Raw genomic sequence first — 19,415 nt, forward strand, 5'->3', positions numbered from 1 at the left:
ACTCTTGGATCCCCCAAGCCTTCCATGGGAGATTCTGCTCCTTACCTCCAACTTTCCAATCGTAGCTAGGCCCATCAAGCAGGCAGCAGGACCGTCACTGCCTAAGGGATTTACCAATATGTGTGCACCCAACATGAATGCTCTGCCTAGCCTGGGAAGCCTGGTTCTTAAAGTATATTTTCTACTGAATCTATTATCTATGCCTTTGCAGCCTAAGGGCTTTTGAAACTCAGAAACAAGGAAAACCGTTCTCATTTCTTTGCTCTCTACTGTTACATCCTGTCCTTAAAGCAATGAGGCATCCTGGCCCAGCTTAAATGTGAAGGAAGGGCCCAATGAGAGAAAGGGATGCCAGGATTAGAGGTAGGTGGATGGAAACAGTGAACAATATATATATATTTTTTATTGCATTTTAGGTTTTGGGGTACATGTGAAGAACATGCAAGGTAGTTGCATGGGTACACACGTGGCAGTGTGATTTGCTGCCTTCCTTCCCTTCACCTATATCTGGCATTTCTCCCCATGCTATCTCTTCCCAACTCCCCACCCCCCACTGTCCCTCCCCTATTCCCCCCAACAGACCCCAGTGTGTAGTGCTCCCCTCCCTGTGTCCATGTGTTCTCATTGTTCAACACTCACCTATGAGTGAGAACATGTGGCATTTCATTTTCTGTTCTTGTGTCAGTTTGCTGAGAATGATGGTCTCCAGGTTCATCAATGTCCCTACAAAGGACACGAACTCATAGTTTTTGATGGCTGCATAATATTCCATGGTGTATATGTGCCACATTTTCCCTGTCCAGTCTATTATTTTTGGGCATTTGGGTTGGTTCCAGGTCTTTGCTATTGTAAACAGTGCTGCAATGAACATTTGTCCTTATAGTAGAACGATTTATAATCCTTCGGATATATACCCAGTAATGGGATTGCTGGGTCAAATGGAATTTCTATTTCTACGTCCTTGAGGAATCACCACACTGTCTTCCACAATGGTTGAACTGATTTACATTCCCACCAGCAGTGTAAAAGTGTTCCTATTTCTCCACATCCTCTCCAGCATCTGCTGTCTCCAGATTTTTTAATGATCGCCATTCTAACTGGTGTGAGATGGTATCTCAATGTAGTTTTGATTTGCATTTCTCTAATGACCAGTGATGATGAGCATTTTTTCATGTTTGTTGGCCTCCTGTATGTCTTCTTTTGTAAAGTGTCTGTTCATATCCTTTGCCCAATTTTGAATGGGCTTGTTTTGTTCTTGTAAATCTGTTTTAGTTCTTTGTAAATTCTGGATATCGGCCCTTTGTCAGATGGGTAAACTGCAAAAATTTTTTCCCATTTCTGTTGGTTGCTGATTCACTCTAATGACTGTTTCTTTTGCCACGCAGAAGCTGTGGAGTTTGATTAGGTCCCATTTGTCTATTTTGGCTTTTGTTGCCAATGCTTTTGGTGTTTTGTTCATGAAGTCCTTGCCTCCTCCTATGTCCTGAATGGTTTTGCCTAGATTTTCTTCTAGGGTTTTTATGGTGTTAGGTCTTATGTTTAAGTCTTTAATCCATCTGGAATTAATTTTAGTGTAAGGTGTCAGGAAAGGGTCCAGTGTCTGCTTTCTGCACATAGCTAGCCAGTTTTCCCACACCATTTATTAAACAGGGAATCCTTTCCCCATTGCTTGTTTTTGTCAGGTTTGTCAAAGATCGGATGGTTGTAGATATGTTGTTTTGCCTCCGAGGCCTCTGTTCTGTTCCACTGGTCTATATCTCTGTTTTGATACCAGTACCATGCTGTTTTGATTACTGTAGCCTTGTAGTATAGTTTGAAGTCCGGTAGTGTGATGCCTCCTGCTCTGTTCCTTTTGCTTAGAATTGACTTGGCTATGCCAGCAACAGTGAGCAATATTTTAAACATATTATGTAAGCATATTTGATGAGAAAAAAGTTAGCAGTGAAAGTGTCAAATTAGGTACATGTAAACTTAAAAGAAATATCAGTTCAGCTTGTCTGGTCAAGCTCTTGTCTTTGACTAGAGCACATATATAATTTTTAAAAATTTAAATTTAAACTTTTTTTTTTTAGTTTCAATTTTTTTCTTTTTTGGGGGGGAATGCAACACATGTATCATTTTGACTGCTTTTCCATACTCAGCCTCCAAGAGAGCAGAGGTCTTGTCTGTCTTGCTCATTAATGTATCTCAAGTATCTAGCACAGTTCCTGGTGAAGGTGGGTGCACCAACAATTTCTACTGATGAACAAATGGGTTAAGGGCAACACACACACACACACACACACACACACACACACACACACACAGAGTAGCTGGTACTTATGTTAACTGTCCAGGATTTAGTATGTTCCTGGTCGGAATAGATAGGAAACATGTACCTAATCTGACACTTTTACTGCTAATTTTTTTTCAACATGTAGAAAAGAATCAGATTGATTTTCTCATGAACCCCATGGGAAGATTGGAGGTCTTTAGTCTGTCCTCCTCTGGAGGTACAGTGGCAAACAGCACACAGCTAGCTCTCATGACGTGAGCTGTGTCAGCCCTGGTGCTAAGCTTGCTAAGCCATATACCTGAGGCCTGCAGGTGATTATGGGCACATGGTAGGTGCAGAGTTCGATTTAGATGTACTCTCTTGAGTTTCCTTTCATCCTTTAGATTCCTTAGTAGTGACAGTTTCCCATTTTACCTATTATAGTTGTGGACTAAAGAAAATTTTTTTTACATATTTATATGTATTTGGACTTCTAGGATGAGCCATTGTTCAAGTTGCATCATAAGTTATGAAATATGACATCTGTCTTCTAAAGCCATTTGTTCTCCTGAGTTTGACAACACAGCCTACTTGGTGAGGAAGGAGCCAGCTGGACCACTTCTGGGCCCTTCATCATAAAACTTGTTATCTAACATGGTAGCAGGTGTCCTCCGAATGGCTCTGGCTTATGCTTGCCCAATGGCCTGGTGATTGATTCTAGGGGCCCCAAAGAGGCTGATGTTGGCAGCAGAGGTAAATACAGTCTGGATGTAGATATGGGAGGTGGCAAAGTGGTAAAACTATCAGCCTTTATCACTGCTCAGACAGTTAGGCTTTGTTGGGGAGATGGTCTTTGAAGATAAAACTCTTGGCTTAAGCGTAAGAAGCAAAAGAAAGACCTTTAATGATTTCCTGTAGCCCTCTACTGGCCCTCATCCTATCTGAGGCTGCAAACAGACAAAGTTTAAATATTTCCTTCCAGTATTTTAATACTCTGTTAGGATAATTCCCCCAGTGGCCCCGTTTGCTTTCCTGGTATGTCCTGTTGTACTATTGTAATTTGCAGCTACACGTACTTCAAGACAGTAGCTCTGGGACAAATTGCAGGGGGTGAGGAGGTTGGGGAGGGATAACGGGGAGAAATGCCACATATAGGTGATGGGGGATGGAGGCGGCAAACTACATTGCCATGTGTGAACCTATGCAACAATGCATGATCTGCACATGTACCCCCAGAACCTAAAGTATAAAAAAAGACAGTTCTTCCTGTTTTTTTCTCCCCTCTTCCCTAAGAAAAGAGAGTGCTAATAATTCTCTAAGTTATAGCATATGTCAAGATTTTAAGTTAACACATTAATAAAGGAACCAATGGGAAAGACATAAGAAGAGTTTTCCCCAAGTTCTCACAGGAAATGTGTGTGTGTGTGTTTTTGTGTGCATGACTAGAAAAATAAAAAATGCTAGACTAAATATAAACCTGGTTAACCTTCTGCAAGGCAAGCAAAGTATAACTCCTTTTTTATACTTGTGGAGTATTTCCTTACAAGGCTACAAAAACCCTATTCATATCTGCAAGCTACCTTAATTTTACAGGACTGCAAATCATTGTGCTTTATCAGTTATGGATTGTGGGTCAAATATCCTGTGACAACAAAATACCATTTCTCAAGAATAGAAATCAGTCGGAAATTGCTGTCACCTGGCCACTCAAAGAGTGATGCTTGACCCAGCAACACTGGTGTCACTGGAGAGCTTGAAAGAAATGGAGAATTTCAGGCTTAGACTCCACCTTAGATCCTTACAATCAGAACTTGCATTTAATAAGATGCCTACATGATTTGTGTGCACATTAAAGTTTAAGAAGGTTGCTCTAGAGGGGATTTTAAAAATCAAGCAGTTGCTATTTTTACACTTTCCAAGTTTCAGATATATTTTACTTTCACGATACTTGCCACATGTCAGAGTAGGATCGGGGTAAGCCCAGGTCTCAGCCCTCGGAATGATCCACAGTTCTAATCACCGGGCCTACAATGACTAGATCCTTTCAGAAAGTTCCAGGCAGGCTGCCTTCGGCCAATTTAGTGCAGTAGCTCTCTTCTCCTGCTTCCAGGGGAGGCCTTGGAATTAGGGTTGCCGTAGGAAGTTACCAGGGAGCTCGGTTTTTGGCCTGGTTCTGCCATGGTATGTGCTGGGGCTTGACATGAATCATTTGCATTAATCCTCACTAAATTCGGATGAGGAGGCAGCATCACTCTCGTTTCTCAGAGAAGTGCCCAAGAGCACACGATTAGAAAGCACAAAGGTGGGAATGGAAATCTGGCATGATTCCAAATCCCTTCTTCCTTCTGTGTGACCTTCCATCACAGAGCCAACAAAGTTCATAGTTTTCTCAACTTAATTCTTCAAATCTCCTTTTACCTCTAACATTTTTGAATTCATTGATACATTGAACTCTTCTAACCCTCATTGATAATGAAGAGAAATCCTGTCAGATTTACTAATAATCGACATCACCTTCATACCATTACTAGCACCAATAATTCTCTTTTCAAAACTCTGTACTCTGAGTATTCAGCGCACAGTTCTAGCTTATCATTTATGAAAGTAGCTTCTCCCATTATCTGCTTCTCCCACTTGAGACCACTTTCTGGGGAAAAGAATGGGAAACTGTGTCTTATTTATGTTTATATCCCCAGAAGCTAGTAGAGTCATTTATATATGTTTCGTGCTTGATATATGTTTATTGAACTAAATTAAACCAGTAGACATTGCAACTGCATCAGGAAACTCCCCAATTGTAGGACTCAGTTGTCCAAATTAATCTCTAATCTAAATCCATCATTCTACGTATATCCTTACATTTTTTCCATAAAATAAAACTACCATTCCATTGCACAGTGGAGGATTTGTTTCACACATCAATTTTTTCAGCCGGGTGCGGTAGCTCAGGCCTGTAATCCCAGCACTTTGGGAGGCTGAGGCGGGTGGATCAGGAGGTCAAGAGATCGAGACCATCCTGGTCAACATGGTGAAACCCCGTCTCTACTAAAAATAGAAAAATTAGTTGGGCATGGTGGTGCGTGCCTGTAATCCAAGCTACTCAGGAGGGTGAGGCACGAGAATTGCCTGAACCCAGGAGGTGGAGGTTGCGGTGAGCCGAGATAGTACCATTGCACTCCAGCCTGGGTAACAAGAGCGAAACTCCATCTCAAAAAAAAAAAAAATTTTTTTTCAAATAGGCAGGGGTCTTCTGCTCTACATCCTTCAACTGAGGCAATCAATAATGCTCAGCTGAACAAAAATTTGAAAGAGGTGTAAGTGATAAGGGAATTAAATGGCGATATGAAAACCATTGATCGGTTTAGAAATGATAGTGTCAAAAAAGGAATGTGTCTGTATGGGGTTGACTTAGGTCAGGGGTTCTAAACTAGGGGCCACTTTTCAACCTCCTCAGAGATATTTGGCAATATCTAGAGATATTTTTGGTTGTCATAATGGGTTGGGGAGAAGACTTAATACATTCTTATTGGTTGATTGCTTGGCTGGGTACATGGCTTCTGATACCTTCTGCATGTCCACAATGGAATAGTCATTGTCTAATAATCACCAGAGGCACCACAAATCCCCGAACAGAGTGTGGCTTTTTCAGGACCTTCTCTTTCTCTCAAATCCTGGGCTCTCCACCATCGTGTTATTTATCTGTTTACGTTTATGCTCATCACACATAACTAGACCATAAATTTCTTGCTTCCAGAGACTATATATCTTACTTCACCATACCCCATTGGCCAAATTTCTTATAGTTCTGCCTTAAAACACTTCAGCATTCAAGACATGCTAATGATGCTTTATTTTTGGGATCCAATTATTAGATTGTTGGTCCTTCTTAAATAGTCTCTATGTTAAATTGCAACTAACCAGAATATGAAGTGACCCAAATTGCTCTCTCACGAATTTGAATAAATTAGGATTCATGGTACTTCGTATTCAGGTTTGTGTTCTTGAGGTCAGGTTCTTGATGTAACTTAAGCTGTTTAGGGTTAGAGAGGAACTCCTTAAGTTCTATTTTCTTCCTTGATTTCCTAGCTTGTGAAGATATTGCTCTTATCTGAGAAATAAAATAGAGACTTCACTCATACACACATGCAAAAATCAAAAACAAAAAATGAAAGCTGATCTGTTCAGGTAGATAAATTGTGATTGGTATGCATGATTGGAATTTGACCTTTAAAGAATTTTGACAATAGGATCAGCCCTCCATAAGTTTGTGACATACGTAGAGGTTGTGTCCAGCACTCAACTCCTTAATTCCCTAGACATCCTATAATATGTCCACTGGCCCCTCCCCACCATGATATCTCCCCACCTTTATCAGAAGTCACTGATGTCTGCACCAGAAGGAACACCTAAGGAGCGGTTACTATTTTGGTGCTGAGTAATTTCTTGCCCATGCCAGAAACACTTGTATTTTAAAACAGAAGCTCAAAAAAGGAATAACTAACATGGGATATTAAATATCAGATAATTAGGGTTGAATAGATTTTCAAGGAGCCTTTTCTCAGTGTCCCTCAAGTGACACTATGTTTAAGCCTGAGCAGATAAAACAAGCACCAAAAAGACCTCAGGTTGGAGTCCTGTGAAATGAGAATAGGATTTTCAAAAATTCATGTTTCAACTTTCGTTCTCATTATTTCCTGTTCCCTGCTATCAACTGGGAACAAGCACCTTGAGCTTCTAATAGAGGAAGAAAGACAGCTTTTAAGGCTGTTTGATCTTTGCAAGCTTACGTCATACCAGGAAGCTTAATAATAGAGAAACTACAAATAATTTAATTTTATTGGTGCCAGGAATTGGTTTTCTTTGGGACTTTTTCTGGTCCGAAATTTAAGTTCAAAAGTAGTCTAGAGAATGCACTTTGGAAAGGTCATAGTATCTCTGATGGTAGCAATACTTAAGTAAGCCCCTGCTATATGTCTGGCCCCAGCCTGAACACTTACTATTTTCAAAAATCCACCTCTGGATTACATGACTTTGGACATTTACATTGATGTTAAATGACCTTACTAGTAGGTTGCTCTTTTGCTATTACCTCCATGTTCTGGATGAGGAAGCCAAAAGTGAAAGTAGATAAATTCTAGAGCCAAAGCTGGAACCCGCATTGCCTGGCTGCAGGTTTCTCAGCCTCTTGCTGTATTGCTTTTCCAGTCCTATCCAGGCTGCCTCTGCTGTCTTCGGGGAGTTTTCTCACTGAAGGGAGTGTCTACGCATGAGGTAAATGAAAGACGATTTGCTAAATATGCTAATGCAGCTTTTCTTGCTTTCCAGGTTTTGGAGGTGCCATGGGTTACCTTTTGGGTGCTATAGACTGGGCCCATCTGGAACTGGGAAGACTGCTGAGTACAGAATTCCAGGTCATGTTCTTATTCTCTGCGTTGGTGCTCACTTTGTGTTTTATTGTTCATCTGTGCAGTATCTCTGAAGTCCCACTTACAGATGTTGCAAAGGGCGTTCCCCCACAGCCACCCCCCCAGGACCCTCCATTGTCATCAGGTGGAATGTACGAATATGGTTCCATCAAGGAAGTTAAAAATGGTTATGTAAATCCAGAGCTGGCAATGCAGGGAGCAAAAAACAAAAATCATGCTGAACAGGTAAAGATGAAAAATTTTTTTCTTTACAGGGGAAAAATATTCTTGCTCTTTATTCTTCTTTTTTAAAAAAAATTCTTTGTTTTGTTTGTGCGTTTGATGTGAAGAGTTTCGTGGAGTCTAATTGAATTCCCAAATCCCCAGTAGCTACCATCCCTCGGAATTAAAATTTTGTATCTCTAAGAAAAATGTCTGCATTTTCCTCTGGTCCTCCTGTCTCTTCTTTCAGAGTGTCCAGCCATGGATGATGAAGCCAGTTGAGGAAGGCTAGACCACAAGAGAAGCTGAAACTCATCCTTAGGCCAGTGTAGGGAACCAGCCCTGCATTACCCGTGGGTACCCTGAGTTTGGTGGTGACAAAGGAATGAGAAAAAGACAGAGTAAGAGAGAAAGTGGGACCAGGGAGCCATCACTCATTACTGGAGGAGACAGTGAAGGCCCCGAGCTCTGATCATTCACACTATTTGTTGATTACAATCACTTTGATCTAAAGGATAGGGGTGGAGTGATGGTGGAGTGAATCAGTGAGCCGGAAGTGAATCAAGTCGGAACTGGTGTGTCATCCTAAGGATTGATAACAGTGGTGGTTTGGGAGTTTCACAAAACAAGAACATGTGGTTATCTTTAGCTTATTATCTATGTACAGCTGGTGGAACGTAGACCTTCCAAGGAGCCTACAAGTCTGACTACGTCATAGTGCTACGAAGGGGTTTTATGCCCTTGAGTACAGTGTTTATGGTAACAGAGCTGAGGTCACCCTGCACTGGAACATGAGGAATGCAGAGGCCCTCCTCCTCAGAGGCCTCCTGCGGCCTTCCGCAGTTTGTTGTTCCTTGTGTACGTGTTACTCATAACTAATTTATGTAGGCACTCTGTAGGTCCTTTCTCCTTTCTGCTTTTCCCAGCAAGCCAGAAGAAATACCTCTTAGATTAGGATCATAGATTAGAAGTCTTTTCCTCCAAATGGTAGCATCCTTGGGTTGGTGACTGAGTTGGGCATATTGAATTTGTGTGTCATGAGTTGAAAGGATACTTTAGCTCATTTTCAGTGAACTGCACAGTGAATTCATTAGCTTAAAATTTGAAGTAAAACTCAACTAACTTCCAGAGAAATGAGACCATGTTTAGATGAAATGATCAGAGAAGAGACTAGAATTAAGCTGAGCAATATGGTACCTAATAATTCCATGGGACTATTTAAATAAAAACAAAAATAGAACTTCATTTCTTTAGTTGCATTAGCTATATTTTAATGCTCAATGTCCCCATAGGGCTTGTAGCTAAAATATAGGAGAGTGCAAATGTAAGATGTTCTTATCACTGTAGAAACTTCTATTGGGCAAAACTGACGAAATAATTGCATTTTCCTTCAAGCTAGGATTGAATGCCAGCACCTCAGGGATATAACAAAGGATTCTGTGATTGACAAAGGGGTTGAAGAAGACTTGGGTTCAAATCTTGCTTCCTCTAGCTGCTGACTTGTTATTCATTCCGCAAATCACAAATAGCTACTTGCTCTAAGGTAGCCTAAAGATTAAAAGCACGGGTGGTTAAGCCCTGGCTATACCACCTCTGGATTGCATGACTGGGCATTTGCACTTTTGTTAAATGAGAAAATAATTCTATCTGTTTACAAGGATTTTTGTGCAGGTTACAGGGCTAATCCATGTAAGGTTATTTAGAGTGTTTGCCACCACACGGTAAGGTGTTGGGTGTAGGTCTTGCTATTACGACCCCGGGAGAATGCTGAATGCTTTAAGCACAAACGGAACACAAATCTGGACTTCAATAACTTTCAGATAAGCTCAGTGAATCTCACCTTCCTATAAAGTCAACTTCTCTTGCTGGCTTGGCCAGTCTATTTTCTAGGATTATTAGGATGTTCAACTAAGATAAAGCATGTAAAGACACTTTTTCAAACTTTACATAAGTATATCAATACATTCTAATCATTATTCATTTAACAAATAGCTTTGGATACTGAGTATGTGCAAAATACTGTACTAGATATTTAACTGACAAGTGTCCAGTCTTTATGCCCAGGAATTTACCTAAGAGGTGGCATAAGCCATTTATACCATGACTTATAACCCATTATAGAACATGGTAAATGATATAGAAACAATGTATCAGTTCAGATTTTCTAAAACGGCACCGAGACAGAATTTGACATATAAGATACTCATTGGAGAAAACAGCATGAAAGATAAAGTGGGGAGAAGCAGAAATAGGAAGAGAAAGTCTTCTTATCTTGATGCAAGTCAAACACCTGTGAAAGGAGAAAGAAAAGGAAGGAGGATGGGGTAGGAAGCCTTTCAGATGCAGTGAAGTTCCCAGAAAGTTTCACCCAGGCCAAACGGGAGTCCTCCAGCCAAAGTTGCTCCTTAGAGGGGTCCCAGCTCTTGTAGGAACAGGCCTACAAGCTTGCTTAGTCACTATCTGGGAATAGCCATGGAAAGGGTAACCTTGGCAGGAACAGGTGGTGGATCCGGAGAGGTAGCATTCAGGGCTGTCAATCAACTGTGTTTTCTCCAGGAGGAAACCCAAATGGCACATTTCCAAGGTGGCCACAAACGGCATAATAAAAATTGCTGTTAGTTTAAAGGGAGAAAGATTGTGCCTAAGCAAACAGAGAAAGGCTTCATGGAGGAGGTCAACCTTGAGTTGTGCCTTGAATGATAGTTACGATTTGAATAGGTAGAGACTTTGGGGGAAAAATACTTCTGACAGAAGGACATCAGCAAAGCCACAGATATAAAACAAATATTTTAAAAGTATGAAGCATGTTTGGAGAAAGTGTAAGTGGTACAGTAGATCACAGAGTTTGTAACATTAGAAATAAAGTTAGGAAAGCAAATTGGAGCCAGATTTTGGATGCTTCTGAATGTCAGCATAGGACTAAAATTTTATTAGGTAGATGATAGATGTCCATCAAAACTAGTGGGGTGGAGGACTCCTTGATGTTAGCTTTTTTTTGGTTTCTTTTTTGTTTTTGATATTAATCTGGTTACTGACTGCAGGGAATAAAGAGGAACCCAGGAGGGTTTATTTGGGTGAATAATAAGAATTCTTAGAATGAGTTGCACTGTGTACATGGTTCATTGGCTTATGCATTCTTTTATTCATTCAATAACTATTAATTACCCCTGCCAGACCCGGTGCTGAGCATCAGGAGACTGTAGTAAACACCACAGCCCTTGTTCAGCCCCATGGAGTTATCACTTAGCAAAGTATGCCCATGTGTTCTTTTGCCTTCTTAATCAAAGTTTAATTTGTGAATAATTTTAGATTTACAAAAAAGCTGCAGATAGTAGAGAGAGTTCCTGTCTATGCTTTACCAGCTTCTCCCTTATGTTAACATCTTAGAGAACCGTGCACATTTGTCGAAACTAAGAAATTAACATTGCTACAATGCTGTTAACAGCAGACTTATTTGTATTTCACCAGTTTTTCTACTAATGTCCTTTTTTTTTCGTTAAAAAAAGCATTTAAAAAAAATTTCCGTAAGTAATTGGGGAACAGGTGGTGTTTGGTTACATGAGTAAGTTCTTTAGTGGTGATTTATGAGATTTTGGTGCACTCATCACCTAAGCAGTACACACTGCACCCAATATGTAGTCTTTTATCCCTTACCTCCTTTCCACCCTTACCCTCTGAGTCCCCAGTGTCCATTGTGTCATTCTTATGCCTTTGCATCCTTGTAGCTTAGCTCCCACTTATGAGCAAGAACATAAAATGTTTGATTTTCCATTCCTGAGTTACTTCACTTTCAATGATAGCCTTCAATGTCATCCAGGTCAATGTGAATGCCATTAATTCATTCCTTTTATGGCTGAGTAGTATTCCATCATATGTATGTGTATATATACATATTAGGTAGATGATGGAAGTCCATATATATATATCACAGTTTCTTTATCCACTCGTTGATTGATGGGCATTTAGTTTTGTTCCACATTTTTGCAATTGCAAATTGTGCTGCTATAAACATGTGTATGCAAGTATCCTTTTCATATAATGACTCCTTTTCCTCTGGGTGGATACCCAGTAGTGAGCTTCTGCATGGCAAAAGGAACAGTCAGCAGAGTAAACAGACAACACACAGAGTGGGAGAAAATCTTCACAATCTATACATCTGACAAACAACTAATATCCAGGATCTACAACAAACTTAAACAAATTAGCAAGAAAAAAACAAACAATCCTATCAAAAAGTGGGCTAAGGACATCAATAGACAATTCTCAAAAGACAATATACAAATGGCCAACAAACATGAAAAAATGCTCAACATCACTAACGATCAGGGAAACGCAAATCAAAACCACAATGCGATACCACCTCACTACTCCAAGAATGGCCACACCAAAAAAGTAATAGATGCCGACATGGGTGTGGTGAACAGGGAACGCTTCTATACTGCTGGTGGGAATGTAAATTAGTACAACAATGGAGAACAGTCTGGAGATTCCTTAAAGAACTGAAAGTAGAACTACCATTTGATCCAGCAATCCTGCTCCTGGGTAATATCCTTTTTCTGATGCAGTCTAGGATACCACATTACATTTAGCTAAATGGGTTACAAAATTTAAAAACTGTACTTTACTTTAATGGTATTTTAAGGAATTTTTTTTTTTTGCTATGTATAGTCAGTAGAAAACCTCATATTTTGTATTCAGGTATGTGTATGAATAAAAGCAATACATCTTAGCTACTAAGTTACAAAAGTCTGTAAGTAGTTTTTTCTTGAGGTCAAGTACTGTCTCACGTATTGTTTACTCCATTTATTTGCTTAGCATTTTTTCCAAATAAATGCAAAAGTAAATTTTTACGTGGCTTATGTTTAAATTGGCAAAATGGTTGAGTATGATCTGCTGAAAGGAGGCCTCATTCTATCGACATGACTACCTTGGAGTTGAGTTGCCACAGTGCATCAACTTGCCTCTCCCCATGCCATTTGATAGGAGAATGCAGTCGAAGAGACTAATCTTCTATTCATCTGCTTCCAATAGTAGCTCCTATTTTAGAATGAATGCAGTGTTTTTCATAACTGTAAGAGTGCAAGGAAGAACTGGGAGGTCATTGGGATAAAGCCTTCATTTTATCTTGATCACACAAGTAGAGAAAATATGAGAATCTAGGTCTCCTAAGGCCTGGACTCAACCTCGTTTCCCTACACTGGGCTGCATGGGAGAGAATACCTGCACTCCCTGCCCCTCCTTCAGCAACAAACCAGAACTCTAAGATTACTAGTTGGACTGGAGCCCTTGGTGCAATTATGCATTGCAGCCCAAGAATCATGGTATATCTATATGATAAAATTCATGCAGTCATTAAAAAATACATGTCTTTGAAGATTTATTAAAAACATATCAGGTAAAATGTACAGTACATACAGAAAACAATCTTTGCTTTTTGGGGAAAAGATGCATACATAAGAGGAAAAAATGGAAAGGAAATATACCAAAAATTAAAAGTTTGGATGATAGGCTAACAGGAAGCTTTAATTTTTTATTTTTAAATCCTGCAATACATCCAAAATTTCTATAATAGATTAAAAAATAAGGAAAAAAGTAATCAAATAATGAGAATAAAAAAAACCAATGTGATGGTTTATAGGACCAAAGCAAGGTGGGGTTTTACTAAAGATAAGCATGTAAGTGATAATAGATAACACCCTGATAGATTATCTTCCTCTTTGATGTCCTCTTTAGTAAACTAGGACTTCCTCTCCAAGAGTCACACAACACAGAGGTTGTCCCATCCACTCAGGCTGCTGTGAGAGTCAAATGAAATCAAGTGAGTAGAAGCCATTTGAAAGGCATGGAACTCCCACATGAGTAAGAAAACAAATCCAAGATACAACTAACTGTCTATTAGGGACCACACACAAAATTCGGTAGGCTCTGAATGATTATGTTATTGGTTTAAAAAACTAAATTGAGCCCCGTGCAATGTCTCATTCCTGTAGTCCCAGCAACTCAGGAGACCGAGATGGGAAGATCCATTGAGCCCAGGAGTTTGACGCTGCAGTGAGCTGTGATCATGCCGTTGTACACTCATTGGGGCAACAGAGTGAGACCCCATCTCTAAAAATATAAATAAATAAGCAAATAAAATAAGATGAAAGGATGAAGGAAGAATAAAGCATGGAGTAATACATCTTACTCTCAAAGCCATATGTTCACTCTTCTCTTCCAAATGTGCGCCTTGGAAGGTCTCCAGTTAGGCAAAGGAAGTCTATACTTCTCCAGGGCTAGGACAAAGGCTGCAGGGCTGTCGTTGTTTGTCAAGGGCATTGCTTTCCAAAATAAAGGTGATTGTGTAATTTAAGAACAGAGTTTTCTTTTTAATGGAAAGAGGGCTGTATTGTGTCAGGAGTTTAAGCCAGATATCATAAAATTTATCTCCAATGCCTCCATGCCCTCAGTTGCTCCCTTTAACATTTATAGTCTCCTTTTGAGGGTACATTTGTGAAGTTTCATCTCTCTCTGATGACTCTGTGCTTTTTTCTCTTGTAAATTAATCCCACCCAATCTCCAGCTGACAGTGGTGCAAAATAAATGCAGTAAACAATTCCCAGGGGTTCAAAACCATTGAAAGGATTTCACCAAGGGAATTGATCAGTCAGGAATGATATGCCAGCTGAATTTTTATTCTGAGTTAAAGTATACAAAGAGGCTTTGAATATTTGCACTCCCAGCTTTTACAGAAATACTAGAACATTTTAAAAGTTCATATTTATTTTTAGAAGAAAGGAGAAAGTTGTCTAACAATAAAAGCAGGCTGAAAATTATGTGTAAGTCAGAAGCATATATTAATATTTAGAATGAAGCTGAATACTTGTTGGCCAGATTCACTTTCTCAATTTTGCATTTTTGGAAAAAGAGGAAGGAAAGTGAAGATAAATCATGAAAATTAGGCTGTTGTTTCTGGGGCTATATTGTTAGCTGCTTCTTTCTGTCGTTGAGAAAGAAGTAGTAATTCTGCACTTCATTTCTGTTATAATCATTTATTTTTATAGGTATCATATTCTACTTGCAGAAAAACGGTTGTTTTTCTTCCGTCCAGGGGAATGTCTACAGTGTTTAACACTGATTATCAGAAAATGAGTACAGTTTATGGTCAGTGGGCTAGATACTACAAGATTGATGAATTTTTAAAAAATCAACTTACACAACAAAACTAAAATGCGTGAATATAATTTTCCACAACAAAAAATCAAAAAGCATGATTATATGAGGTTACAAAGTGTAAAAAAATATGCTGTTACAGTTAAAATAGAAAATCTCAGTTGACTGTCTTATAAACTAGTATTCAGTGTCATAATTCAAAATAAATAAAAATATGACAAGAAAGACTCATTACCGCATTGTGGCTGATGTTTATGGTCTCAGTGTCTTCAGGGCAGCTGACTGCTTAGTATTCCCAAGATTTCTTTCTTCTCTTATATGACAAGTTGCTAAAGGTTATTATCCTTTGTATTTCAAAACAGTTGCATCAATAGTTTAAATTTTCTCATTCTCTCAGTGTTTCTGAAATCAAAAAAAAACTGTAGCCTCTAGTTTTAACCAAATTTAAATCTAAAAGAATAAGGAGCCTATATATTCATTTTTTACACATATGTGTATGGGATGGGCCTTCCTAAAGTTAATGGAGAAATAGAATGAAAATATAAAAATTAAAAAGAAGAAACTTTGTTTCTTAACACAAGCTCCATTGATTTCAAGGCAGTTTTGTAAGCCATAATACCAGCCATTTATCCCATCCTAAAGAACTGAGGGTCCTGGAGATTTAGCCATGTCAATGCAGTCTTTTTTACATTATTAACTGAAAAACCATGGGAGCCCTTTATAGATTTTTTTAAAGATTATGAAACAGAAGTCAGAAGGAGGCAACTCAGGACTCTAGGGTGGATGCCTAAAAACATTCCATCAAAACTCTCACAACATTGCCCTTGTTTGATGAGAGGAAGGAGAAGGAGCATTGTTATGGTGGACAAAGACTTTCTGGTGAAGCTTTTACGGGTATTTTTCCGTTAAAGGTTTGGCCAACTTTATCAAAGCATTCTTATAGTAAGTGGATATTATTGATCTTTGGCCTTCCAGAAAGTCAACAAACAGAATGCCTGAGCATCCCCGAAAATCCTTTGTCATGGCCTTTTCCTTTGTCCTGTCTGCTTTTGCTTTGACTGGACCATTTCTACCTCTCGGTAGCCATTGCTTTGATTGTGCTTTGTTTTCAGGATTGTACTGATAAAGCCATGTTTCAGCTCAAGTTAAAATTTTTTTGAAGAAATGCTGTAGGATCTTGATCCTACATGTTTAAAATTTTCATTGAAAGCTCTGTACTTGTCTGCAGTTGATCTTGGCACAATACTTTTGGTACCCAATGAGTGGGAAGTTTGCTAAACCTTAACTCTTCAGTCAGAACTGTGTAATCTGAAACAACTGTGATGTATATGGTGTTGGCTATTGTTTTTACCATTAATTGTCAGTCCTATTCAATTAGTGCATAAACAACAATTTTTTCTTTGCAAATTGATGTGGATGGTCTGCCCTGAAGGCTTCATCTTTAACACCATCTGGTTCCTTCCTAAAATGAGTTATCCATTTGTAAACTGCTGATTTCTTTGGGACATTGTCTTCATAAACTTACAAAAAATCAGTGATGTCACCATTCTTCCACCAAAGCTTCACCATAAATTTGATATTTAGTCTAGCTTCAATTTTAGTAGAATTCGTGTTGCTTTGTTAGGGGCTCTTTTCAAACTGATGTCTTATCCTTCTTAGTGCCTCAAACTAAATCCTCTTCCGACATGCTATAACAAGTTAGTATGAGTTTATTTTGCTTCAAAAACGTTTTGAAATCCATGTATAATTTTTTCATAATATGCATTTTCCATGAACATATTGAAGACTCCTCATGTGTGTATGTGTGTGTGTGTGTGTGTATAAATATATGTATTTGAGTTCCACATTGTTCTCACTTCTACTCAATGTAGGGCTCATTAACATGTGTCTGCTATCATTAGAATCCAGAGAAATAACCTGGGAAGAAATAGCTGGCTAAGAGCAGGGAACTGACTGGCTCTCTGTATTAATGTTCTAATAAATAAAAAAATGTTCACAAACTTAGCAGCTTAAAACAACATCAGTTTATTATCTCACAGTTCTGCAGATCAGAAGCCTGGGTGAGCTGCACTAAGTTTTCAGCACAGGGTCTTACAAGGTTGACATCAAAGTGTTGGCAGAACTGTATTCTCATCAGGAAGCTCTGTGTGAAGAGTCTGCCTCCAAGCTCATTCAGGATGTTGGCAGAATCCAGTTCCCTGTGGTTGTAGGACTGAGGTCCCTGCTTTCTTGTGGACTGTTGGCCTGGAGTTGCTCTCAACCCCTAAATGTCACCCTCAGATCCTTTTCATGTGGCTTCCTCCAGCTTCAAAGCAGGCATTTCTTGTGCTTGGAGTTGCTCTGACTTTCCCACCTACTACCAGCTGGAGAAAATTCTGTACTTTTCAAGGGCTCATGGGATTTGGTTACAATCATCCAGGTAATCTCCCTTTCAATTAACTCAAAGTCAGCTGATTAGTAACCTTAATTATTAATATAGCTGCAAAGTCCCATTGCCGTGTAACCGAACAGGATGACATCAGGGGACCAAGGTCATGACAGCCATCTTGGATTTGCCTACTATGCTTTCACAGTTAAGAAGCCCAAGAATTCTAATTAGGAGATGGTTTATGTCTGTGAGCTTTGTCCTTGTACAACAGTTCTGTCATTCAGAGATAGGACGCTCAGTGTCTCCTACACCTTGGCCTGAAGCTAGCACCATTCTCATTCCCTTTCCCCTTGGCTCCAAAGCCTCATTCTGGGCATGAAACTTCTAAGCAGCCACTCATGCTTAACAGAATACTTCCTGTGAGTCCACTCCATGGAAACCTAGTTCCATGCCCAGGAAAAGTGACACTTTGTGTGATGGCTAACTGACAAAAATACATAACATGGCCACGTGCTATGGTTCCCTTAGCTGGCCAAGTTTCTGCATTGAAGGTCACACCTGTGTTTCATGTTTTATTTCAGACTCGCAGGTCAATGACATTAAAGTCACTGCTGAGAGCACTGGTGAACATGCCTCCCCACTACCGCTACCTTTGCATCAGCCACCTCATTGGATGGACTGCCTTCCTGTCCAACATGCTCTTCTTCACAGATTTCATGGGCCAGGTAATGAATGTATCTGTGCACACAGTCACTTTTACATGTCATTTCCTCCATTAATACCTGTTGAGGTTCTTCTGGGCTATCCTCTAAGATTGGCACAGTCAGAATGTAGGAAAGAGTACCATCAAGAAACACACTACTATACCCTGAACAACTAGAGGACACAGTGGAGCCTGCCAGGACATAATCAAGTATAACAAGCAGGGAAAATTGATGTGAGCTGTAGCAATCATGGCAGGCTTCAAAAAGGAGGTACAGGGTTCAGGCTGAGCATAGTAGATGATGGCGGATCATCTCAGTGCTCTGGGAGGCCGAGGTGGAAGAGTCATTTGAGGCCAAGAGTTCAAGGATGCAGTGAGCCATGATTGTGCCACTGTACTCCATCCTGAGTGACAGAACAAGACCCTGTCTCTTAAAAAATAAAATACAATAATAAGTAAAAATTAGAAAGTGAGTATAGTATGGTCTGTACCCTGAAGGGTGAATAGGAGTTAGGGGAATATTAGAGAGGGAGGAAACATTCCAAGCAGGAACAGGAATGGCACATGTGGAGATGAGTCAGAAGCTGATTGGTGTACCAGAAGATGAGTGGTGGGATTGCCTGAGTCAGGTGGGGCCAGCTGTGAGCTGAAAAAAGCGATGTTAAGGATCTGGGAGAGTGATGTTTAGACTTCATGCAGCAGGCATTAGATTTCTGGCAGGTCCTTGAATGGAAATTTGGTAGGATGAAAGGGGCGACTTGGTCATGACAGCATAAGCTCTGTACTCTAGAAAGGGTCCCTCAGGCAAGGACGTTTGCTCCCCATGGGTAGAGAAGCAGAGTGTATAAGAAGGGGTCATTGTATTTGTACCTCCACAGCCTTCCAACCTCTCTTTCAGATTGTGTACCACGGGGATCCCTATAGCGCACACAACTCCACGGAGTTTCTTATCTACGAAAGAGGAGTCGAGGTCGGATGCTGGGGCTTGTGCATCAACTCTATATTTTCCTCACTTTATTCTTGTAAGTCTCTCTCTTTCCTAAGGATGTCTTCTAAAGGTCTCTGGTCCGGCATAACTAGGCTTTGATATTTCTATGTTTATTTCCTACTGTTTAAAATATCAGATTCTTAATAAATCTATGGATATCAGGAAAAACTATTACTTTAGAAAGGACCATATGAAGCATCCTTTTCTCATCATGAATTCTAGGTGTCATTTCCCTCACCAATTACTTTGTATTTGGAATCAGTGAGTTCCTGATCAAGATTCTCTGGAAAATAAAAGGGAATCTTTACAAGATGAAGTGTTGG

General features: G+C 39.7%; 1 protein-coding gene across 1 annotated transcript in view; it reads left to right on the forward strand.

Annotated features, from left to right (window-relative positions):
• Positions 1-19,415, forward strand: part of SLC45A2 (solute carrier family 45 member 2) — a 50,749-nt gene that overhangs the window by 16,065 nt on the left and 15,269 nt on the right. Inside the window, exons 3-5 of the mRNA XM_002745074.8 lie at positions 7,580-7,905; positions 17,983-18,126; positions 19,003-19,126. Coding sequence (XP_002745120.3) covers positions 7,580-7,905; positions 17,983-18,126; positions 19,003-19,126 — 594 coding nt within the window. The remainder of the gene's footprint in view (positions 1-7,579; positions 7,906-17,982; positions 18,127-19,002; positions 19,127-19,415) is intronic.

The sequence above is a fragment of the Callithrix jacchus genome, chromosome 2 (genome assembly GCF_049354715.1).
Source record: "Callithrix jacchus isolate 240 chromosome 2, calJac240_pri, whole genome shotgun sequence".
In the NCBI taxonomy this organism is placed as follows: domain Eukaryota; kingdom Metazoa; phylum Chordata; class Mammalia; order Primates; family Cebidae; genus Callithrix; species Callithrix jacchus.